Source organism: Papilio machaon, chromosome 12 (genome assembly GCF_912999745.1).
Source record: "Papilio machaon chromosome 12, ilPapMach1.1, whole genome shotgun sequence".
Classification (NCBI taxonomy): Eukaryota; Metazoa; Arthropoda; class Insecta; order Lepidoptera; family Papilionidae; genus Papilio; species Papilio machaon.
In genome coordinates, this window is record NC_059997.1 from 3,106,327 (window position 1) to 3,132,190 (window position 25,864).

General features: G+C 33.8%; 4 protein-coding genes across 4 annotated transcripts; 1 reads left to right on the plus strand and 3 right to left on the minus strand.

Annotated features, from left to right (window-relative positions):
* Window positions 1-179: 179 nt before the first annotated feature.
* Window positions 180-5,773, minus strand: LOC106713812 (esterase FE4). Its single transcript, XM_045680137.1, has 4 exons — window positions 5,599-5,773; window positions 1,568-2,874; window positions 1,048-1,228; window positions 180-511 (listed from the first exon to the last, which is right to left on the minus strand). Exons 1-3 carry the CDS (start codon window positions 5,725-5,727, stop codon window positions 1,063-1,065), a joined length of 1,602 nt encoding a protein of 533 aa, XP_045536093.1. The 5' UTR covers window positions 5,728-5,773; the 3' UTR covers window positions 180-511; window positions 1,048-1,062.
* Window positions 5,774-6,456: 683 nt separating this feature from the next.
* Window positions 6,457-8,985, minus strand: LOC106713699 (esterase E4). The gene is made up of 3 exons (XM_014506544.2): window positions 8,805-8,985; window positions 7,202-8,505; window positions 6,457-6,622 (listed from the first exon to the last, which is right to left on the minus strand). The coding sequence occupies exons 1-3, from the start codon at window positions 8,931-8,933 to the stop codon at window positions 6,457-6,459; spliced, it is 1,599 nt and encodes a 532-aa protein (XP_014362030.2). The 5' UTR covers window positions 8,934-8,985.
* Window positions 8,986-13,998: 5,013 nt separating this feature from the next.
* Window positions 13,999-15,371, plus strand: LOC106713822 (cysteine synthase). The gene has a single exon (XM_014506698.2). It carries the CDS (start codon window positions 14,304-14,306, stop codon window positions 15,309-15,311), a length of 1,008 nt encoding a protein of 335 aa, XP_014362184.2. The 5' UTR covers window positions 13,999-14,303; the 3' UTR covers window positions 15,312-15,371.
* A 5,387-nt stretch (window positions 15,372-20,758) lies between these two features.
* LOC106713698 (histidine-rich glycoprotein-like) lies at window positions 20,759-21,595 on the minus strand. Its single transcript, XM_014506543.2, has one exon. The coding sequence runs from the start codon at window positions 21,531-21,533 to the stop codon at window positions 20,814-20,816; it is 720 nt and encodes a 239-aa protein (XP_014362029.2). The 5' UTR covers window positions 21,534-21,595; the 3' UTR covers window positions 20,759-20,813.
* Between the last annotated feature and the right edge of the window lie 4,269 nt (window positions 21,596-25,864).

Genomic DNA, 25,864 nt, shown 5'->3' on the forward strand with positions numbered 1-25,864 from the left:
GCTGAGAGCCCGCTGCGTATAGCTGACCCACAGATTTCACGTGTACAACTTAATGACATACAAAAAATCTTGATTATAATAAAGACAGATTTATTCGTGTTTACATTTAAATGGTAACTGAGTTGTATTTTGAAAAAACACAAACAAACAAACGGACTTAATTAAAATATTTATTGCATAACAAAACTTAAGTGACTTCAAAAAAAATATATGACCCGGTGGGCATACATATAAGTCATATGGGATAATGCTCTGGCGGCTAGACAAAGTAAAGTTCGATAAGCGAAGTCATTAATCGAAAAGTCAAAAGGCATCAATCAGCTAGTGAGCTATAACAATTTAGTTAACTTATGTCCACCGGGACAAATAAGTTCTTCGGTCTATATCTTTTTTGTCATATTTTTAGTGTGATTTTCTATGTCTATGTAGGTTTTAGTTTTCTTTTTTCTGACAGATCTAACCGCGACCACAGAGTTTCTCACCGGTACAGATAAGTCGATCCGCTATAAATTTATTTTATTTATTTAAACTTTGTACATACACATGAAGTATTGTACTGGAAAGCTTAACTCTAAAAGAGTTCTCTTACAGCTTACCATTATATAGAGAGAGGTTGTTTAATGGGTAATTTATTTATTTATTTATTTAATAAGTAAATGTGTGTACAAGTCGTCATAAATAACGTCTTAAATAATAAACTTAATAAATATTACATATATACATAACACATATACATAAATAATTATATACATACATACAATATATATAAATATATATATATATATATATATATATATATATATATATATATATATATATATATATATACATATATATTTTGTTTAATAGCAAAACTCAAAGTGATATAAAGTGTTCCTTTAGACCTTTTTTGAAGGATGGCAGCGATGTACTTTCTCGTATGGACGACGGAAGAGAGTTCCACAGCGTAACGGCACGGACAGTAAAAGAGTTGGCAAAGCGAGAGGAAGTGTGTGAGGGATATTTTAAAAGAGAAATTTTTTTAGACCTGGATGGTTGGATTTAAATGTTACGTCATCCAATTTATTTTTCATATTTATTGTAAATTTCTTCAAAAATTGCCATTCTTTGTGGTTCGTAGTTACTTAATATATTGATTTTTTTATCAATACTTAAATACACGGGATTATTTTCCGCATACACAGGCCATTCTACCAAATTATCCGAACTGCATTTAGGTGTCGGGCAACTGAAAAAGAAAACATTGGTTTTATATTATAATCTTTGGTTATGTAAATAGTAATAGTTGCTTGGTCACTAAGGAAGACCCTCAGTCAGCAAAACAATCGGCAATGAATGTAACACATACATTAAGTATCTCATTAAAATTAGATTTTTACTTGTATAAGTGTATATTATTATATTTGTCTTTTGTTATATTTATTGGTGAGGTTAGTTTTAAAAATATTTTGTAAAATAAATGTGTAAAGTAAATGATTTACAATTTTATATTTAATGCTGTGGACAAGTAAGCTGGGATTGCATATTCTTTTAAAACTCGCTGTTATTTCCAAAAAAAGACACATACCTCGTTTTAGCAAAATTGGTCCACATTTGACACATTGTATTGCGTATGATAATGTCATGGCCGTGTGCCTTTTTTGTTAGATCATGGCACATGATGTAAGAATGATCGTCGGCGTGACCTGCTCCATTTCTTTTGACACCAAATAACAATTTGAAGTAGTTTATTTTACCATCATAAGAAAACTCATAAAAGCGTACAGGCACTCCTTTTCCAGCCATTAGTTTTCCACTGCTCCAAATGCCTGCTACAAAGTCTAAGTCGCTAAAAAAGTCTACTGCTATTTTATCATGGTCATCACTAGGTTGTATGTTCCTCGAGTAAGCAAGTAACATCTTCGTTTTCTTGCTGTATTTGACTTTATCATCTGCATCAAGTTCAAATGGCCAATGTTCAACAAAGTTTTTATTATGTAAGACATCTAATACTCCCTTAGGGTTTATCGCATTCATTAAGTAACCCTCTTTGTTACAAAAACCTTTAATGACGGGCACTTGGTTGAAAAGACCTTGCTTCAGCAAGCGATACGGGTGGTCGGTTAGGAAAGCTTCCCCGTTACCGAAATCTTTTTCAATTGTTGGAACAAATCCAAATAAAATATATTTGTCCGTATATTTTTGACAAATTTTTAAGGCCGTCGCTGTTAGATCCGATCCAGGAGTATTCAATAGAAATTCTTTTAAGGAGTTTACATCTTCTAAAGATTCATTATAACCTAAACTTTCGGCAACTTTATATGCTAGTTTTTTCGGTTCATAGTTAACTGCCCAATGATTTAGACAAGATCCTGAATGAAGAATGGCTTTATGAAAAAGTCCTTTCGCTTTTGGAGAAACGAGAAGGTAGTCTACGGATGCAGCGCCGGCGCTCGTGCCGAATATTGTAACATTATTTTTATCACCACCAAAATGTGCTATATTGTTTTGCACCCACTCAAGAGCTTTGACTTGATCTTTCAAGCCCATGTTTCCTGCTACTTCTGGGATGTCCAAAGATAAAAATCCCAAAATGGATAATCTGTAATTTATTACCACTAAAACGATGTTGTGTTCGATAAGAAAATCTGGAGCATGTTCTTTCTTTAGAATCCCATTTCCATGTACAAAACCACCTCCATGTATGAAGAACATCACTGGAAGTAATTCAGATTCGTTTTCAGTTATCTTTGGAGTATAAACGTTGAGGTAGAGACAGTCTTCACTTCCTACAATGTCTAGACTCTCAAGCATATCCATTTGTAATGCTATGTTTTCTTTGCTAGCGACCGTGGCATCTCTTTCACCGTCCCACTTTTCTGCCGGTTGAGGACTCTGAAAGGTTTGAAAAAATATCATTTGACAAGGTTAAGAAGTCAATTTAATTAAATACAAACTGTATAGCTAAAAAAATACTAAACGTTGAACAAAACACAACGTCGCTAACTGTATTTTTGGAGCAATACTGTATAGCAACGTTGTGTTTTGTTAAACGCTTGTTTTAATCCTTTGACCACTGGTCGCTATGTCATAATGGACGTCATCGTTGTAAAGCCCTCCTAAGGGGTCATGTGTACCTGTCTGCATAGGCACAGAAAATAAATACAAGAGTTATAGGTGGACAAGGATCTTGTGGCAGTCGGAAAATATGTGAATAACAATTAGTCCAGTCATTTAAGCTTAAATTAGGTAAGAATCTCGGAATTCGAGATACCCAGCTGTAAGTCTGTAAATACTTGTATATTGACACCCTAAAAGTTGTCTCAAAACCTACATATGGTAGGGTGTAAGCAACTATTAAATTTCGAGGTCAAAGGTCACAAAAATCGGTTTTTTGCGCTTTTTTTGGAAATATCTCATTTCCTATGGGTTTTTTGCTATTTCTATTTCTTATCAATATTGTAGAATACAAAATTCTCTACAAATTTTGTTTAAAATTTTTTTTTATACGGTGAACCGTTTTCGAGATAGAGGGCGGAGAGCGCGCGGTAACAGCATCACTTCAGCCTCCGGTCGAAAACGCGCCATATAGCTGATGAACTATCGATAAATCAATGATTATAAATATTTGTCAAATTAATTAATTACTGACAAATTTGGATGAACTAGCTGCAGCATTAGAGGAAGAAAATTGTTCGGCCCAGAAATTATTAGAGAGTGGAACTCAAACCTTATTGGCACTCTATAATGCTTCGAAATCTGTGAAAAGTCTCGATCATCTTCGTTATATGCATTACGTTAAGTCTACAAAACTTAATAAACCTGTGCAGCTTTCAAATATTGCACCAACAAGTGAAGCTGCTCATCAACATTTCAACCGTGTATATTATCAAGTTCAAACTTGGTTAAGACATGATTTGGAACCCCAGGTATGGGGTTGGGCAATGCGAAACGATTTTCTGGAGCCTATCATGACAATTTTACCACCTGCTCCAGAAGATTTGCTAAATACAATTTTCTGCAACTGCAAGAGTGGTTGTGTTTCGCGATGCGGATGCAGGAAAGCGGGCTTGCAATGCTCTATAATTTGTGGCCAATGTAATGGGCAAGCTTGTCTCTATGCTCTACCATATCAGAGCGATATTAACGAAGATGGAACCTTTGACCCAGAAATCATGGAAGAACTTGAGACAAATGTCGTTGAAGACGATAATGAAGATCAGTTTGAAATTTACCAGCAGCCAGAAGACGACGATGAAGAGGAAGAAGATGATTAAAATTATAAATTGTACTTTTTTGTACCCTTTATTCCATTTTGTTTACTTTCAATAAAATTAATGTATTCAATGATATTTTTAAATAAAAAGATTAATTCATAATTTATTTGTTTTTTTTTCATCATGTAAGAAGTTACTAATATTAATTAGGTTAAAATTCAAATATAGTTCCTATATTTTCATTAACAATTCTGCAATTACATGGGCAGGTAAGTGCTGTTAAATAAATGAATACTGAATTAAAAGTGGATAAGTTAGGAAAAAAATGATAAAATATAATATAATAGTTAATAAAAATTGACAAATATTTATAATCATTGATTTAGCGATAGTTCATCGACTTTATGGCGCGTTTTCAACCGGAGGCTGAATTGATGCTGTTACCGCGCGATCTCCGCCCTCTATCTCGAAAACGGTTCACCGTATAAAAAAAATTTTTGAACAAAATTTGTAGAGAATTTTGTATTCTACAATATTGATTAGGAATTATAAATAGCAAAAAAACCATAGGAAATGAGATATTTAAAAAAAAAGCGCAAAAAAACGATTTTTGTGACCTTTGACCTCGAAATTTAATAGTTGCTTACACCCTACCATATGTAGGTTTTGAGACAACTTTTAGGGTGTCAATATACAAGTATTTACAGACTTACAGCTGGGTATCTCGAATTCCGAGGTGAACTTACTAAAATGACTGGACTAAATGTCAACTTAGCAACGTCATATTTTGAATAAGGAGAGATCAGCAGCTACACGGTTTAAAGTTGACATTTTCATTATTTCGATAATCTATAAAAATATTACTTGTAGATTATATGTGACTAGAATATACGTTATTTTTTTTTTTCAATCAGAAATGAACGAAAACGCAATCTGGTCAATATGGCACTTATTTAGTTTTCCATCTACAGGGACGATATAGGTTAATTTGTTAATGTGTTCGGATATATCAATTTAAATAGTAAGGAGTTACTACGTCAACTCGATTCATAAGTTGTAAATCAATTGTTTGGAGTTGTAACATGGACGATTTTCTGTAGAAGTTATGAGATTTTTGCTCACTGGTAACCATTAAAACTTGTAGGCTTTGTCAATGTTAAAGGCTACCTTAAGTACCATGTGAGACCATAACTTTGTCGGGTTAAAAGTTGATATTACAATTAATTACTAGATCAAATAGCCAAGTAGCCTTAGATATATTATGATTACGATAACCCAATGTTGGCAGTCGTATTAAATTGCGATTTAATTTGAATATTTGGTATTTAAACCGTAATTAATGATTGACTAATAGTGATAAATAGATAAAGTATTGAAATAAAAAAAACTGAATCGTACCTACCTTAAATCTTAAGTTTCCAACAGGTGGTTTGGCATATGGTATTCCCAAAAATTCGTAATACTCAAATCCATTGTCGGTTTGTGATTTGCCGCCTCTCAGTTTACCTTGTTCTATGGACAATGTGGCCATCTTCAATGAGTTTCGTTAACAGACTGACACCGCGCTTTTTATCGAGTTATTTTTGTACTTCGATAAATGAATCTAAGTTTGTTTTTTTATGTCAATGTTAAGTATCTTAAATATAATGTTTTTATTATCACTTCTGAATTAGATACCACCTAAACCCGATATTCGTTACCATATCATTTAAAAATAAAAAAAATCTGTATATTTTTTACTAGAAAATATTTCAAAGAGATTAGAAGTAAAAACAAGATATAAAAGAATAGTTTTATAGGTATAGTTTTTTGGGTCAAAACTCTCACCGTAATATCAATAATGGAGAAACATACCTACAAGCGTTGCTTGTTTTTTTATATTAATATTATACTTTATCAGTTCCTCAATCGTACATATAACCGTGAGTCTCAACTTTGTAATTAGTTAAAAAACCTTATCATAGTATTTTCAAGTACAATGACTGTACTATTTTTATATTGAATTTTTATATTGTACGATTGCTAAATCAAATTTTAATTTTAATAGCTTATAGAGATGTATGGAATAGTAGAATACCTGTGCAGACTCCGACTCCGTAGGGGAAAGGGTAGGCTGATAGATAAGATGTGCATTGGAAAAAAAAACAATTTTTAAATACGAAAACATCCTACATATTTATTTAATAAACATATGTTTTTCTAAACCTTCACCATAATATAATACGAGTAAGTGAGAAGAAATATTTAGAAACAGATTAAATCATTTTTCGTATTTTTCATAAATTTCTTCATATATAGACATTCTATTTGGTTCGTAGTCACTTAGTACTTCGATGTTTTTGTCAATTCTCAGATATACAGGATTATCTTCTGTGTACACGGGCCACTCGATTAGCTCTCCCATACTGTCTGGCGGTGTAGGACAACTGAAAATCGAAAATTTTAATATGAGATATTTAAATCTTACTAATATTATAAATGCGAATGTTTGGATGGATTGATAGATGTTTGTTTTTTTTTAATTTCGCGCAGACTGGTCGAGGGCGACAGTTAGTTTCGAATAAATACAAATATTTAAAGCATCCTTAGAACTGTTGAAGTATTTAAAATAGTAATCTTCTTCTGCACTTTTTCTCACTATTTTGAATTAGTCCTGGATTACATGTACAATATGGACTATACTCATAAAAATAAATGATATGGTAAACTACAAGAATGTAAGCAACACAGATACGATTGACGTAACTCAGTTGACTGTATTAATTGTAATGAATTTTACTTTGTCGTAGCATTAAAGTTATGTATCAATACGACAATCTATAATTTTGTTATCCTATATCATAGTAATAATATAAATGCGAAAGTTTTGATGGATGTTACTACGTATCTCCAAAACGTCTTAACGAATCTTGATAAAATTTGGAAGACAGGTAGACTATAGTATGAAATAATACATAGGCTACTCTATACAACTCTGTTTTTTTCTTTTTAATAAACAACATTACCTTGATTTAGCGAAATTAGTCCACATTAGGCACATAGTGTTTCTTATGATTAAATCATGACCCTGTGCCTCCTTTGCGACCTTATTGTACAAAATGTAAGTGTGGTCATCGCCGTGGGCGGTTCCAGTTCTTTTTATACCAAAAGCTACTTTGAAAAAGTTGATTTTTCCTTCATAAGAAAAGTCATAAAATCGCACAGGTACCCCTTTTCGAGCTATTAACTTGCCACTGGTCCAAATTCCGGATACAAAATCAAAATCACTGAAGAAATCTACTCCAACTTTGTCCTCGTCGTCTCCAGGTTTTATGTTCATCGAATAAGCCTCCTTCATTTCTTCTCTATATTTAATTTTGTCATCTGAATCTAGTTCAAATGACCAATAAGAAGTGAAGTTTTTATTCTCTTGGACGTCTAATATTGCTTTAGGCTTAAGCACATACGTTAAATAACCCTCTCTATTACAGAATCCTTTGATAATAGGAACGTGGTAAAAAAGACCTTGCTTTAGTAAGCGATACGGAAGGTCTCTAAGAAATGCATCGCCGTTCGAAAAATCTTTTTCTACAGTTGGTACGAAACCAAAGAAAATTCTGGCTTTTTCTGTTGTATAATTTTCGCATATTTGAGAAGAAGCCGCTATTAGATCTGTTCCAGGGATATTCAACAGAAATTCTTTTAAAGCGTATACATCTTCTGAAGAGTTATTGTAACCTAACTTTGTGGCCAGTTGATATGCTAGCTTCTTTGGTTCGTAATTAACTGCCCAATGATTAAGACAGGAGCCAGAATGCAGAATCGCTTTATGGAATAGACCTTTGGATTTGGGTGATAATAAATGATATTCAACAGATGCAGCACCAGCGCTTATTCCAAATATAGTAACGTTGTCTTTGTCGCCACTAAAATGTACTATGTTATTTTGCACCCACTCAAGAGCTTTGACCTGATCTTTCAAACCCATATTACCAGCTGCTTCAGGTATATCTAAGCACAAAAAACCTAAAACGGAAAGTCTGTAGTTGATGGTAACTATGACTACATTGTGTTCTATAAGAAAATTTGGTCCATGTTCATTTTCTAATATTCCATTTCCAACTACGAAACCCCCGCCGTGTATGAATACCATTACGGGAAGTAATTTGGATTCTCCATCAGGTATCTTGGGAGTATATACATTAAGATACAGACAGTCTTCACTCCCGATAATCTGACTGCTGAACATATCAAATTGCAATCCTACGTTGTTTGGGTTGACCACTGTAGCATCTCTTACTCCGGCCCATTTATCAGGCGGTTGGGGACTCTGAAAGTATGTTATTAGTAATTAATATTTATGAAATTTTATAGTAATTTTATTTTATTTATTTACAGAACGATTTAAAAAATTAAGCATGCTTGAATTAAATTATACAGCTATTTTAACCATATAAACAAAACAAACAACCATGTAAACACGATCTCTAAATACGATTTAATACCGATATTTTGTGGTACATTTTTAAAGTTCTCAAGTCATTCGAAATTAACAAAAACATATCATCATAAGCGTTGATACGAATATCTAGATGTTAATAAACTAAAATAATGCAATATTTTCATTACCTTAAACCTAAGTTGTCCCACCGGTTGTTTGGCGTAAGGTATTCCCAAAAACTCATTGTACTCAAATCCATTGGTGTTCTGCGATTTTTTGCCTTGAAGTTTTCCATGCTGTATTACAACTGTTGCCATCTTTAATGACAATAAAGTTTTATTAAATACGTGACTACTCGTAAATATTTCCAATCTGAAATGACAGTGCAAAGATATAGTAGTTAATGAGTAATATATATCTAATCATACGATATCAATCATTCGACTCAGAATTTTGCCTCGAATCACGATTTTATAACAATAAGTTAATTAGCCCATCGTTTATGAGCATAATTAGTAATCTATAATTATACTAGCTGTCGCCCGCAACTCCGTCCGCGCGCACTTAAAAAAAAACTAAATGGGGGGGGGGTATGAAAAATAGATGTTGGCCGATTCTCAGACCTACTGAATATGCTCACAAAATTTCATGAGAATCGGTCAAGCCGTTTCGGAGGAGTTCAAGTTCGAACCCCGTGACACGAGAATTTTATATATCAGATTTCCAGTAGAAATCGGTGTAAAGATATCATTATATATCAAATTTATCATGCATATTTATTTCTATGTCATGTTTATGAGATCTCGAGGTCTGTGGGCGACTTGGGGTCACAGACTAGGGCGCGCGGCGCCGGCCAGTCGCTTCGTGAAATACTCAGGTGCATCCCGACCTGCCCACGTATTTTATACAGTGTGTGCCATTATACGATTGGAAATGTTTTGTTTTGTGGAATGTATGTTAAATTTATTACAATGTAATAACAGAACTAGAACCATTCACTTTGTATTATTATTTGTGTAATAAATTACTATAGTAATCGCACTGCCTATTTAAAAATAAATTTGAGATGAGATGTACGTTATTTACTTTATGAATTATTTCACAGGTCTGTTAATAATATTATCAATACGTTTGTAATTACATACTTATATGTGAACATAAACTATCAAGCAGATCCATTGTCCGTCCATTTGAAAAGGAAGTTACAAGATATGAAATAATAGGGTTCCCCAAGTTATAAATTGATTTAATTTAGAACAATCACGTGACACAGGAATACGCTCGTTTGGATAAATTGACTGAGCAACTGACGACAAATGGGTTTCCGGTACTATCCTGCTATTTTATATTATTTCAGTTTACCAATAGTGAATAACTTTTAAGTTGTACTTGTAATTTTGAGTTTTATGAACAATTATGTACGACTATGAATCGAACTATTTAGAATACAAATCGAATTAAACCTTAGGTATACGAAAATCGGCCGAAAAAAATAGTAAACGATGTAAATAGTAATTTGATTATTCTGATTTTAGTTTGTAGAATTTAATGACTTCAAGATTATTGAATTAAGTATTCTGGAGATTAAACTAGTTAGACATAGAATGTAGAACTTCTGGTATTTGTATTTTTTGGATGAATTGATTTCTGCTTTTATATTCAGTACTCCTTTTTAAAAATAATGGCAAAGATAATTTGCGTAAAAGCGTAAATTTTCCAGGCGCTTAACACTCGCAATGCGTGCTCAAAATAGTTATAAAAAGTAAACGTTCTATCGTATAAATATCGACTCTATATTTTTTCTTCATTTCAATTTCATTAGGTAAAAATTATCTTTATTTACGGGAAGATTCAGTAATTTGACTATTTCAATAAATTTTGTAATAGTATAGTTTTACTGAAATTTGAGTTAGAATATTTCTTGCTATATTTTATATCAAGTAAGGAGCAATTGTTTGGTATAGTTTATTAAGAGATAAATAGACAATTTGGCTATGGCCTATCGCGAAGCTATCATACGTTGTCGTACCCCCGACACGCCGCTTCGCGCTTCTTACTGAGTTGCCCGCGTCTCAGGCTTGAACACAATAATGCATGAAAGGAGTTCATCTCTTTTCAGCATAATTCATATTCACTTTGGCAAAAAAGTCGTGAGAAGTTTAGTCTTAGCTTAATGAAAACGTTGCCCAAATTACGTCGGCGTTCCAAAGCAAGTGATTGTGTGGCGTGAGATCCGATGCTGAATGCCCCACCACAGGGCTCATCTGACGCTGTGAAGGCGACGAGGAATGCGGGCTTAAACTACGATGACCAACATACATTTTGGAATTGTAGGACTCTGTTCCCGTTAATTACCATGACCACTGCAGAAACAATATTAACATCAATTTTTTATCAAGTTCCCTTTTAATTATGATAATATGTTTTGTACCACGTGTTTTGAGATGGGAAAACACACGGTTGCATAATTTAATAGACAGTTCCACTTACGTGATTGAGACAGGTGGTTTTTATGGTTCAGCGTTTAAATAATGATGTAACATGACTTGTAATTTTTATAATATAATGTAGATTCTCTGTGACGTAATAGATCTTTTTTAATAGTAATTAATAAATTTAGGTTCATACTTAAACACAAGTCTCGATATTTTGTAGAGCATGGTCGCCCTACAGTGTATCGGTGTATTGTAAGATGTGTCCGCGCAGGTGCGTGCCCGTGGGAATGGAGCTCGGATTGTCTGTTGTTTGTTCCGTACGAGGTAACGGCTCGCATATCAACAAATTTTTTACCTATGAATAATTTGGCATTATAAATGTACGACATGGAATACAACTTACATGTAAAGATATATGGTTAACCTATTAGTTAACTTTTCGTTTTTTTTTTAATGTCAGTTTAAATAAAGAATAATTGAACGTTTATTTTATTGTTCTGTAAACGGCGACATGGATTTAACCACTAGCTATAAAATGAGATAAAATGTTAAACATATAAATAAACATAAATATACAATATAACAACAAAAAAAATAATCCAAAGCTTCTAAAAATTTGGAGCACCAGGATTCCGCAAAGCTTTTCTGGGAGGTTCTAAAAGTAATAATCGTAATAAAAAAATTACTAAAGAGTTACTTTAAGTTTCTAGGGAAAAATCAGTCAAAAGTTTAATAATACGTAACCATAAAAAGTTAGGATGCGTATCGAACGAGGGACGCGAGAAAAGAATTACATATTCTAGGGCCTAGAATAATTGGTCCTAGATTCAATTTCCAAAATGGTTTCGTAGTCAACAAAGTTTGAGAACCGCTGCAATAAATATTGAGCAATAAGATTTGAAAAAAATACTGGCGTGAATTTACGTACACTGCTTTTTATACAAGCGAAGCTGGGACAAATCACTAGTGTTAAATACATTAAGATATTAGCAAACTTAGAGCTATATTACTTCAAATAGACATATTTGCCGAGTATGTTGATTTTGCACACGTTCTCTAAGAACCTTGTTAATTTTTAAAACATCTCCATATTTATTTGTAACTAGCTGTCGCCCGCGATTCTGTCCGCGTGAATTAAAAAAAATATAATAAGTAGCCTATATGTTCCTCCAGACTATGTTCAACATCTGTGCCAAATTTCATCAAGATACGTTGTGCCGTTCCGGAGATACCTGTTATCAAACATCCATCCATCCATACAAACATTCGCATTTATAATATTAGTACGACATAGGAAGTAAATATATATAAACAATATATATAAGTTATTATCAATAACTGAAGATGTTATTTAATTAATACTAATCAAGACTTCAAATAAAAATTGCAAAATCATTCTGTGGAGTGTTTATTATATATATTGTATATTGTTTATTTAGCCACTTCATTTTATCATTGTTTATATCATACTACTACTAGAACATAGTCTGGAAGGACACATAGACTACATATTATGTTTTTTAATTCCGCGCGGACAGAGTCACGGGCGACATCTAGTTAATAATAATTTGAAAACTCTGTATGGAAAAACATAAATTGGTACTATCAACTATATTGGATTGTAAACTTTTGTAAAATTAAATTTACGTAATTGTATGTTCTTTAGGTTAGGTAGTTGATAACAGAATGATTGACAACTTGACATTAGTAGATAAAGCGTTGCTTGTTTTGACTAGATTAGATGAGTGAGAACAGCTTGCTATTGAATGGTTGATACCACACGTAAGTCCACTAGACCTAGGAACCTCGATATAATTGTTCTTCATACACTTATAGGGGGTAATTTTTTTTTCTTTACTAAGAGCTATGTGTAGAAAGATGTTACGAGGTAAAAATTCATGGTGGATGTACAAAGATGCTCCTTCTGTACGTCCCCTCCTCCGTCGATTAAAGGTAGGCAACGCATCTGCAATTACATCTATGCATTATGTCTATGGACAGAGGTACCTTAGCGATTTCGACGAATTCAGGTTTCCGCCTGCCGACTTATTATATATAAAAAGTATAAGTAGTGTGTGTATATACAAATATCTTACTAATATTATAAACGCGAAAGTTTAGATGGATGGATGTTTGTTTGAAGGTATCTCCCGAACGGTTCAACGGACCTTGATGAAATTTGATAAAAATGTAGAACATAGTCTGGAAGAACATATAGGCTACTTATTACGTTTATTTTTTTTAACTCCGCGCGGACGTAGTCGCGTGCGACAGCTAGTTTGTTATAGTTTGAAAGAGGCAAAAATGGCATATAGTTGAAATTTGTATGCTAACATCATATTTTAAACACCATATTGGACCTGTTCACTATTAGACAACCCAATTATGAAATGGGAACATTTGGCTCATTCAGCCTCTTCACCGTCGCTAAATACAATAATGTAAAGCATTGTGCACAATTGTACCCATATTTGTTAACAATGGACCAGCTTCGTATTGACATCTGGTGGGTCTTCAACGCACATTAACAAGGCTACTAGATACAGATCTATGTGTCCAATTCTTACAAATCGAACCCTAATTCAACTACAGAGAGTTTATTATCATTTAGGTTTATAAGACTTTACATTTTGATACCGATATGAATAAAAATAAACCATATATAAGTTGTAATAAAACATAATTTAGCTATTTCAATGTACATGAACGTGTGAATCAAAATAGCAGAATGTCAAACATCTCCGAATTGCCACTTGTGACATAATCGCCCCGCTGTCGAAGGGTGGCCGGCCATTTGTACTTTTTGTGTGTTTTGCCAGTTGGCGCAAACATAATGTAATTTGTTGACATGTATATTTGGCTTTAGTCAGATAATAGAAATGAGACGCGGAATATAATTAGCGGCGCTTGACACAGCGACCATAAGTCGGTCATGTCGCACACGAACGTAATGACGACGCGATTTTTTTTAATATTTAAATTAACAAATCGTTTTGTCTCGATGTAATCGCCAGTATTCTTATCGGAGTCATAAAACATATCCATTGTACACTCCGCATAAAATTGGATCAGCCTTGCTTCAGCTTATTGTGCACCCGAGAGTGATTACGACTCCACCGAACCGTGTGCAGTCTCGTCGACCTTCGTGGCCCGCAATGATTTAAAGAAACACGTGTGTAATCAAGTATCAGTTTGATTTGAGCTACGTCCGAGCAATTTACTATTTAAAAAGTATAATAAAATTTACATACGATGGCAGCTGTTAACGGTGTCAATGGAGTGATCAGTGAAAACGGTGTCTCAAACGAAATCAAAGCATCAGCCTTAGACCTCATCGGCGAAACTCCGATCGTCGCCCTTGACAGATTGTACTCGGGGCCGGGCCGTATTCTGGCGAAATGCGAGTTCATGAATCCAGGCGCGTCAATTAAATGCCGCTCATCATTATACATGATACAGAATGCGCTTGAGAGTGGAGAACTGAAACCAGGCGGACCTGTCGTAGAAGTGACTTCTGGCAACCAAGGCTGCGGTCTCGCGGTAGTCTGCGCTGTGCTCGGTCATCGCCTTACACTTACCATGTCCAAAGGTAACAGTGCTCAACGGGCGATACATATGGAAGCCCTAGGCGCTAAATGTATCAGGGTTCCTCAAGTGGAAGGCACATACGGTAACGTTACTTTAGCTGATGTCAAGCAAGCCGAAGCGGAAGGCATGCGGCTTGTCGATGAGCTGGGAGCTTACTATGTAAATCAGTTCAATAATGAAGCAAACGCGGAGGCACATTACAAGACAACGGGCCCGGAAATTTGGCGGCAAACAGGCCACCACGTGGATGTTTTCGTCGCGACCGTAGGCACGGCCGGTACGTTCATGGGCACATCAAAATATTTAAAGGAAAAGAATCCAAATTTACTATCTTTTGTTGTTGAACCGGCCGGCTCGGAGCCTATCAAAGGAAAAGAGGTCACAAAACCATTGCATTTACTCCAAGGATCTGGTTACGGGTGTGTACCGAATCTATTCAAATTTGATTATATGGACGGTACAGTTAGCGTCACAGACGAAGAGGTCATAAAGTATAAAAAGCTAATCGGTGAGAAAGAAGGATTGTTTGTGGGGTACACAAGTGGCGCTAACGTGGCCGCCGCGGTCCATCTTCTGCAATCAGGCAAGGTACCGAAAGACGCATGGGTGGTGACTACATTAAACGACACGGGATTAAAATACACCCCTGTTCCAGATGAATGTGACAGATAGATTAACCTATTAATACATTTTATAGTTTATTAATATAATTACAATTTTATTTATTATTATTCCGATATCAAAGTTTACTAATTTTTTTCTTGATAACTTTATTACTGTTTATTAAAACGTTACGTAAAATTATTTTTATTATACTTTTATTCCTGTTATTATCCTTATTATATATTTAGGCAAAGTGCAGTAGTTTATTAGTTACTACAAAAGCACTACGAAAAAGAGTAAATAACAATATGCGCATTCAATGAACTCATGGTGAATGTGTTTTGAAAATATTGGAATGTCGAGGCTTACATGTCCTAAAGTGTCACATTATGTTAATTGTATAAAACGATAACAAGTTCTGTTTTAAAATCCAACGGTCAAGCTGCAAACTAGAAATAAATGACCACCTACATCAAAAGGCAATTTGAAAAGTTTTGTTGGGTAAAAAAACGTTCTAAGGTTCTAATGCTTTTCGCAGAAATCTAATTAAGAAAACATCCTACACCTGCTTTAAAGTTGCGATCTCATCGTGTCAGTCAATTCCCGCCATAAAAAAGATTTCACGACCGAATGTTTAAATGGGATAAAATGAAGCCAATTACGACACTGTGATTCTGAACATGTAATTATTTTCAAATTTAGAACATAACAAATAATTGACAGGCGATGAATCCATCGCCAAACATTTGTATGTAATGATTATTGTAATTTCTATTGGAATTATATTTTTGTGTCCAGTTATCAACAGTGGAACGGCTAAGTAAACTTTGAACCACTATGTTCGGAACTAATTTTTTTAGCGCGACAAAAAACTTGCGGATCGACAGGTTTATCTGTGCCACGGTTATTGAAAATGACCTTGGCCTAGCAATATAGTAGTGGTTAAATTAATCAATCAGAGAATATACATTTGGTGTGTTAGGTTTGCCGTGTTTAAAATTAATTTATTCATTTATCGAAAAGGAGAAATGCTTGGACATTTTTTAATTTATTTTATCTGTACCATTAGCGTGACAACCCTATGAATAAGATATAAATGAGTTTAGAACAAAACAAATACATAAAATATAGATTGTTTTAGAAATAATTAACATGGCCAAAAGAATAACCTCTAAACACAATGTGGACGAGCCGGCCATTTAAAAGGATTCCGACAAAGACTAACTCTGTTCCGATCTGTAATTTAGCGCCATTGATTTCACAACATGCCATTAGAGATGTCCATGCGGATTCGTAAAAAAACGGATCTATCCGCAGCTGTCCACTAAACGATCTCTTCTTGTTAGTTGGGCGTTCCTTTAAAATCTTACGATCTAAAGATGTTTTAGTAAACGGTGCCAATTTTCGCCAATTTTTATTATGCGCTCTAGGCTAGGAATGAGTTTGTTTTTACATGTTCAGAATGTTTATCATTCACAAAACATTTACATGTAAATTTGTGGACAAGATTACAGGTATTTTATTTATTAATGAGGTACTAGGTTACTTTTCTTAATACACACAATCCGTTAGATCGTAGTTATTAGATTTTGTAAATATGGCGTATAGCATACGGATAACCTAATCACGATAATACCCTGACTATTCAGTTCGTCCTTTCACTGAATGTTTGCCTGCTCGTGCCTCGAGACTCTTTGGGGAGTTTATTGAAACCAATCAGAACAAATATACACATATATATTTGTTCTTCTGCTTAAGATTATTGACGTTCATACTTATACGGTTTAGTTACAAAGCTTAATTAAGATTGTTTCGATAATGTAATTTGCTGAAATCACAGATGAACATTAATTTTATTTATAACTAATCTGCTACGTTACAAAAAATAAATACCTTACCCTGTACTATAACATTATCGAAATTTAAGAAACATATTTTTTTTTTACTAAAACGCAATGTCATTATTCCGATTTGTCGTATCCTGTATATCAAATAATCTAAATGTAAAATAAACTTTTTGTATTAAAACGCATCCAATACTGGAAAATAACGGAATTTTAGAGTACACGAGCACGTACGAGAGAAGAAATAAAACACCATCGGATTAATGGTAATTTCCTTAGTACACACGCTAGTCTTCTTTATGATCATGATGCTTTCATGAGCTATATCAAACATTTCATTAAAAAACTTAATAAGTAGCCTATGTGTTCCTCCAGACTATGTTCTACATCTGTGCCAAATATCATCAAGATCTGTTATTCATCTCATACATCTAAATATTCGCATATATAATATTAGTAAGATGTAATTAATCATTTTCGTTTCAATAAGGAAAATAAAGAAAAATAATTGAAATCTATATTTTTAACCTACTATTAGTAATTTTTTTATTGTTTTATGAATCGTAATATTCTTTAAGCGCAAATAGCAATAAAAATTGGGGCTATAAAGTATTATCAATATCATCTATTTTACTATTTACGTAAACAATATTTTTTTATAGTTTAAAGCGTATAAAACGCTATCTGTATACGACAAAGCATATCAGTAATTACCTATGGCATAAAATTTATTTTCGCACTACTTCAACGAATTATGTTTAATTTAATCAGAGTTTTAAAAAACAGGACCTGGCCAAAAGTTACAAGCGAACTTTTCCAGATTAGTATTTCGTAGGTAGTAAAGTGATAGGGAAAATGGTGTACTATGGTTAATATTGCGCGTGACCATTGTCTAAGCTTCAAACATGTTCGTGGAGACTAATGGGTGATGAATAAGTTCATTGTTTATGTTGTTTAATTTATTTAAAAAAGACATACAGATGAATCGACGACCGTCTTGTGAACCTTACTTTTGAAGTCCGTTAAAAAAGCTTTTTTTAGTACAGAGGTAAGAATGACATAATGGACACCTGTGCCTTATTTTTTTTTTTGTTTGTTCTTTGATAATCTGTGCGTAGGCGCGTTAACGGTGTGCTTCCTCCTCGGACAGGTCTGTAACGTGAGATAGCGAGCATCCATGGAATTGATTTAATCTGTGTCAATATTGACGCGGAGGCGTTGTGGGAATCACAAAGTGTGCACAGGTGGCCCCTGACTTCTTCTCATATATAGCATGTTCCTTTATTCTTTTGTTTTTTTAATTGAAAAATAAAAACCTATTAATTATCTGCTTACTGTTTTTTTAGCCTCTTAACGTATAAAATGTTTTAAATAATGTTTTATCGTTAGTTTTGTAAACAAAGCGGTCACGGCCATTTATTATTAGTGAAATTAGTTACCTCCACGTGATTTGACGCAAGTTGACCTCGTCAATGAATCGACAGAAATAATTGGCAGTTATCCAGCACTATTAATAAATCGATTTACCGCGTGTCAATAAACTTAGACAATTACGGACGTATATGATGTATCTATATATTTTATACAGTATATACTTCCATAGTACTAAAAATAAAAATACCTATGTAAAGAAAAGAGGTCCTCTTTTTACTGATTTTCTTTCCTTGTCAAAATGACAGATTTAAATGTATTAATTTTAGACATTTTATAAATATTGTTAATTTTATTATTTGTTTTTTAGTCAAAGTAAAAACGTTTTATGTTGTTTCTTTTTGTTATCAGGTATGTAATTTTTTTCTTTAATTTTATAATGTAAATGTGAATAATGTAGTAAATAAAAACTTTTTGCTATCAAAAACGCAGATACGTTTTTAATTGAAGGTTTTCTTTATATCTATTGCAACAATTTCTTTTTACAAAACGATGTCAATAAATATTGAACATCCCGTGTACACGGTGGTCGTTTAAAAGTTTAAAACTAAAATAAATATGGAACGTACACGAAAGTTTATTGGCCACTTACAAGGAACACCTGCAAACACTTGCACCTATAATGTGTTTTTGACATCTCCTATTAATCTGACGGATTATTGTTAGATTTATTGTCCCGGAACGCGAAAACTCTAAGTTTTGCGCGTAACATAGTATTGGCCTAGTTCTGATTACCCTACTCATAATTGCTCTTAGTTTATGAGTGGGGTAATCAGTCGTCAAGAGATGTGCTCCTAGTATTCTATTATATTATTAAGTGGCTTTCAAATAAAGATTGAACCCAATAGACTTAACGCGTCATTTCCTACCTACTTTCTTTAAGGATGGCAAAGCATCCGTGTTGTAACACTACAGAACTTATAGCCCTTGGCTATGAGGCTTTAATTATGGATACCATTTAACAATTTCTTCATTGTAATCCCACGCGTACAAACTACGGTACTTTACTTTGTAATTTATAATTCAACTAGTTACGCCCCGCGGCGCCACGCGTGTCACTCCTCCGCATTTTGTAATCGAGCGTCGATCTGTATCAATCTCTCCAACTTTCATTGTTAGTGGTCACGTAGCGCCTGCGGCATTTAATATCTCACGTTGCGCCGCTATCGTATTATTTTAATGTATGCAACTTGCATACCCCATGGTAATTGAAGCCGCGAGCTTTGACTTCATACAATTTAACGCTTTTATCGATGTTTCAACTTCATTTCTTCATGTAATTATTTTTATATTGCTATAAACTATTTTTTAAGTAGTAAGATGAACATGTGTTGATCTGATAGATGAGGTGAGCGGCTCACCAAATGATCACATAAAAATCACCGCTATCAATAATAACTAGTTATAGGAAAGCTCGAGCTATATTAGACAAAACGAAGATAAAATAACAACTACATATTTCTGATATTATCGTCAACTAGATCTAGTCTTAAGTCCTATATTTCAAATTACTTTCAAAGAAATTGGTATATTACTTAGTTTTACAGTGTATCGATCATAAGCTATAAATCTTTCCTCGTTACACTGATATTCACGTAGGTATTAACGCGTCAGTCACCCTTGAGTTATATTTCTTCCGATCTACGCCGCAGGCTTGCGCTGTGCGATTTCTCGGCACTGAGAAAATTGTCATTTTCCTGACAAGGGCAGGTGTTCGGTGGGTTTTCTACATGTAATAGGAACAGCTGTCGACCACGTCGGACGTATTGCGATCATTTTGCATCAGTTTTTGCAATGCCATTAAAGGATTTCCTGCTTTGAAAACCAAGCTCATTTAACATCTTGCTTGCGTTCCTAATATGTCAAATGCTATGATTTTAATGCATAAAAAATGTAATAGAAACACGAGATTTGTGATGGATACGACAAAAATTGATTATGCCTATGTGATAAAAGAAATTCGACATGTAACACAACATTTTAACAGTCGTATATTTTATATAAAAACAGTAAAAAATCTATAACAAAACAATTTTTACATTTAGTCACAATGTAAAATTTATAAAATTTTAATTACAATATTCGAGCGGTCTTCTTTGAGAAGGACATATAATTGTAGCATAAGAAAACATTCTTGGTTTCACCACAAATGCAATGATGCTTACCAATTTTCATGCATGTCCCGTTTGTTTTGCTAAAAATTGCTTCAGACGACAGAAATTACCTTCACCTCTGATGGGGTAGCCCATTACATATATATGATTGTGAAAGGTTTTAATGTATAAAATTATGATAATTAATGTTTACCATGGTGGAATCCCCAGTGCTTATGGTCCTCATGACCACCTTTCTTGCCATGACCTTTATGATGGTGTCCATGACTTTCATGTCCGTGATGGCCCTTATGCTCATGATGATCTTCATCGTAATGATGCTTATCGTGATGTCCATGTTTGCCATGGTGACCCTCGTGATGTCCGGAGTGATGGTGACCACCCTTCTTGTGGTGACCGCCATGATCTTCGTGGTGGCCGTGATGGTGGCCATGCTTATGGTGTTTGCCTTCGTCGTGGTGTCCGTCATGGAAGTGGTGGTCCTTGTGGAAGTGGTCCTTGTGGTACTTCTTGTGGTAGCCGTCAATGTGCTCGCCCTTATCGTGGTGTTCATGGTGACCGTGTTTGCCGCCCTTGTGGTGGTGTCCGTGCTCGTGGTGCTCGCCGTGGTGGTCGTGTTCATCCCAGTGCTTCTTGTGGCCGCCACCGTGTTCGTGATGGTGTCCGCCGTGGTGGTGTTTACCGTAGTGACCGGCATCTCCTTTATGATGGTGGTGATGACCGTGGTGGCCTTTGCCACCTTTGCCGCCGTGCTCGTGGTGATGATGCGCATGGTGATGATGACCACCACCCTCCTCGTGGTGGTGACCCTTAGTCTCGGCCACGGCCATGTCAGACTCGGCTTGCTCAGCATAGCAAGCCGCCACGAGGCAGAATACTCCTAACACCAGCAAACCCCTCATTTTGCGAGTTGACTTCCTTTGTTGTTTACAATCGGAAGTCCGGCTGTGACTGATCTTAGCTTGTAAATTGTCTAATTTATATTAGTTAGTTGATAGATTTTTCAGCCGGTGTAGAAATATAATGCCGCAACAGACGCCTGCACCAGTTCACGGACATTTAACAAAAAGTCTCAGTATCGTTGCATTACAAGTAGATGTTTCCAAAATGTTTCACTTTTTCTTTGTTGTACTCGTTTGTAATGATTAGTATCGTTAGAACAGCTTACACATAAGTTTATTAGGCTTATTGACTTTTATTCCTAACTAACTTTATGCGTACCTACATATAATTGGTTTTATTTAACTATTGTTAAAAAATATCTCTCCATAATTATCTCCGCCAACATCTTTCATAAAATAAATTACTTAAGACTTAATTCAAATCAAATTGTTAATAGACAATATTTTCTACTGAGAAAGTAACTTAAAAAACATCAATTATTTCTTCTTAGGTATATTTTTTCTTCGTTACATTGTAACGTAAGTTGGTACAAGGTTTAATAATAAATTCGTTAGTGACAGTTGAACAATGGAGCTTCATTTAAACTGTAGGTGTTGTATTAGAGACGTTCCGTGATTGGAGAAGGTGGGCAGGTGGTGTGCACCGCGCGTTTCCTATTAGAATCGTGTTAGAGAGTCCATTCCGTGATCATTAGAGGCTGGCAGGTGCGAGGCGCCCACGTATAAGTACATTTATCTATTGACATGCAACTAACGGGCCAAGAACGCTTTGTACCACCGAATGTTTCGAGATAGGGAATTTGTATACGTTTGTTGTGTTAAATACACCATCCAACGGAATGCACATTGTGATTTTAAATTAAGAATGTATTTGGGCATGTTTATAACATTAGAAAAGTCCATTTTTTTGTCAACGAAAATTAGTGATGGTATTTTATATCGCTGTAGTATTTTGTGATGCTGTGAAGAGATTTTTAAGTAAAGGACCCTATCTAGTTGATGGACATTTTAATGTGTACTTGTAGGAAGCTTTAGAAATTTAATGTAATTAAATAATTTCATTATGAATAGTGTTGAATAAATCGGTGAGATGAAGTAGATTTAAACAGATAATATAAAAAGAAATATTCGTATCTCAAACAAATGGTCGAATAAGGATATTAATATGGATGTATTTAAAAAAAATTGGGTCCAAAGTCCATAATACGATTTAGGGCGTGTTCAAAAGGAGACTAAAGCGGTGTTCTTTAGTGCATTAGTTTAATTATGTGATCACAAATGATAACTTTAACAAGAAACGAACAATTTACCTATTGGGTTCAATTATAAATTAACGCTGGATCGAATAAAACGCAAACCAAAGGTCATCAAAATCATTACAAAGTTCATTGACATGTAAACCTTCGGAGCAACTCAATATACATAGAAAATAATATAACAGTAATTAAAAAAGATATTATAGGTGTCGATAGTACTACTTAGTAAACTTAAACATCTTAAACTCAATATAATAGTTATTATCCATTATTTCTGAACGCGTACAAATGGTTTCTAATTCAATACAAATCCTAGAGCGAGGCAAGAGAAGCCTGTTCGCTAAGCCTAACGCTTTTCTAACAGCCGGCCACCTGTCGCGGTACTTTTTAATCGTCTTACTTACCATACCATATACGTAGCCGTCTAGAATTACACTGAACAACATAGACTATAGCATACCATAGACACGCACAGTAAATTTATTTTATTCATAGGCAGAAACTATTATTTATGCGCTCGCGGCTGTAGAACAGAAGGCAGATTATTACATTGCATTTAGGATGTCATTTATTTTAAATTGTTATGATCATTTAAATATATGAGTGTCTGCATTATTTGCAATGCTTTAATGTTACACTTACCTAATAAATAATCTTCTTTAACGTTCTCTTTGATAAACCAAAGGTTTGTTTAACACAAACACAGTTTAAATACAATCGTGATCAATTACAAAAGGTTTGTTTATTTATAATATGTTTATTGTGAAATACTTTTTTCATTTCTTCACAGTCCTTTGTATATTGTGAAGTGCTACATATGTCTTATCAGGGATGGCATTATCGATCCTTTACACAATCATCATAACATATTGAACTAGTTTATAAACATTCCATTTCACTTAGTGACAGCATGTTAGTTATATTAGGCAGTACATAAAGACCGACAAAGATATCTGACCCGGTGAGCATAAGATAAACTAAATTATAATAGCTCACTAGCGTCCTCTTGTCAATATCAAAAAAGTGTCACACGGTCTTTTTCGTACTGTAGCTGTCATATTTTTTTTTCTTTTATACCATTTTATATGGCCAAGTATGTTTCACATATTTTCTTACAAAACTAACCGCGATTGCAGCGCCTCTCTCATCGGGCCGGATGTCCTTGTTTGACTAGAATTATAATATAATTAATTAGTAATTGTGACCGTTTTCATTTTTCTTTCAGCTTTAATCTTACCTAATGTAGGTTTTGACTACTGTGACTATGATATTGTCATTTCATTCTCTTTGAAAATAACCGAGACAGTAATATGTGTCAACATATTTATTTTTGTTAATGCATAGCTGACCATGAGAGAAAGAAAATTGCGGGCGTCAGCTAGTTTTTAATGACAAGCATCCTAAGTTACCAACTTAGCAATGTCAAGTCAATAACTTCGCAATGTGTCCTTCAGAAACGTTACATTTAAACTTTCACTTTTTTATCCATTCGTTGATCGATTTCAGACTCGCTTTTTATTTGAAAATAAATACATATTGATGCAATAAAAATAAAAAATAAATGAAGAAAAATGTAAGAATCATAGTTTGATTCTCAACAGGTCATCAACATGTCAATAAACAATTTTATTTAAACTGGGGTCGATGTATAACGTTTTTGCCTACTCAATTTTACATCTATTATTCATTTGTTATTTTTTCAATATCTGCTATCTTTCACACAATCTTATCTTTTCTTAGGCGTATTCATATTTTATATTGGCAGTACGCATTCATACTTTACTGGTATGTTCTGTAGCACCAAAGTTGATTTACGGCTTAAATTACATATTGTCTTCCAACATTGAGTTTATACAAAAAAAAAAATACAAACTTCACTGAAATAAAAGACAAAACATGTTTCTAAAAAAAATAACTGATGGTCATTCGCAAACTTCATAAGTCTATGGTCGTTCATAGTCCTGCGGTTAGAAGTGATTTGAACGTTCTAAGGCAGAGCTTGTTCCTGCCTCACCTGCTGCATTCCTGACCGTGATTGCCGCACCTGTGCAGGATCTCCTGCTATCGCTCCGAGGATGTAATAGATGTTTGCTACGACTTTTATCGAAGTGAAAGCACGCCGCGTTATAAATTTTATTACATATCATCATTAATTACATTTCGGTTTATGTAAATTAAAGTTTAATTTATAAATTATGTACCGGATGTATTCTTTAGTAGAGAAGACGGAGAAAGGGGTAATAATTATTATATCAACAATATTTTTATCTTTCAGGATTAAATAAGGGTAAATTCTGAGTAAATCACTCATTGAAAAAGTGTTTTTTTTTATTCAGTAAGCATGGGGAAAATGCGATACAATATTACTGGATTTGGATACAGTCAAATTTGGTTTGATACTACTAAAAAACTGAACTTAAATTTATGAAATTTAGCAATGTAACATGTCCTTTAGATTACTTGGGAGGCAAAGATGTCAATGGATCATTACTTTAAAAAAGTACCATTTGTGTTTCATTTTTTATGAATATTTAAAAAAATATATAGATAATATGATAACAATAAAAATGTATCGAATCTTCAGTGAGTTATTTATTTATGTAAAAATTTTCACAATGTACAAAAATATAAAAGTATTCATTTATTTGTACAAATAAATAAATAAATATAATAACTCATTGAAGATGGGCTATATTTTTATTGTTATCGTGTTATCTATAATTTTTATAAATACTCGTAAAAAACCAAAGACAAATGGTGATAAGCATTCTATGGACTACATAATATCAACAGCCGCGATCAGATACGAATTTGCGTCATTCAAATTGTATCTAAAAATTTCACGAACCATCTTGATTTGACTGATATCCGATAAACAGTAGTTACAAATTATTTAAAACAAAGATTTATACTTTGTATACTTACAAATTAAAGTAACAGGTACAAGTTGTACTATTTTTATACATTTATCGTAAATTATATGAAATTTCATACAATGCAGATAGATGAGGTTTTTTTGGTTTAAGCGAATTGGGTACATATATATATATATTGTATATTCACATTTCCTGATGT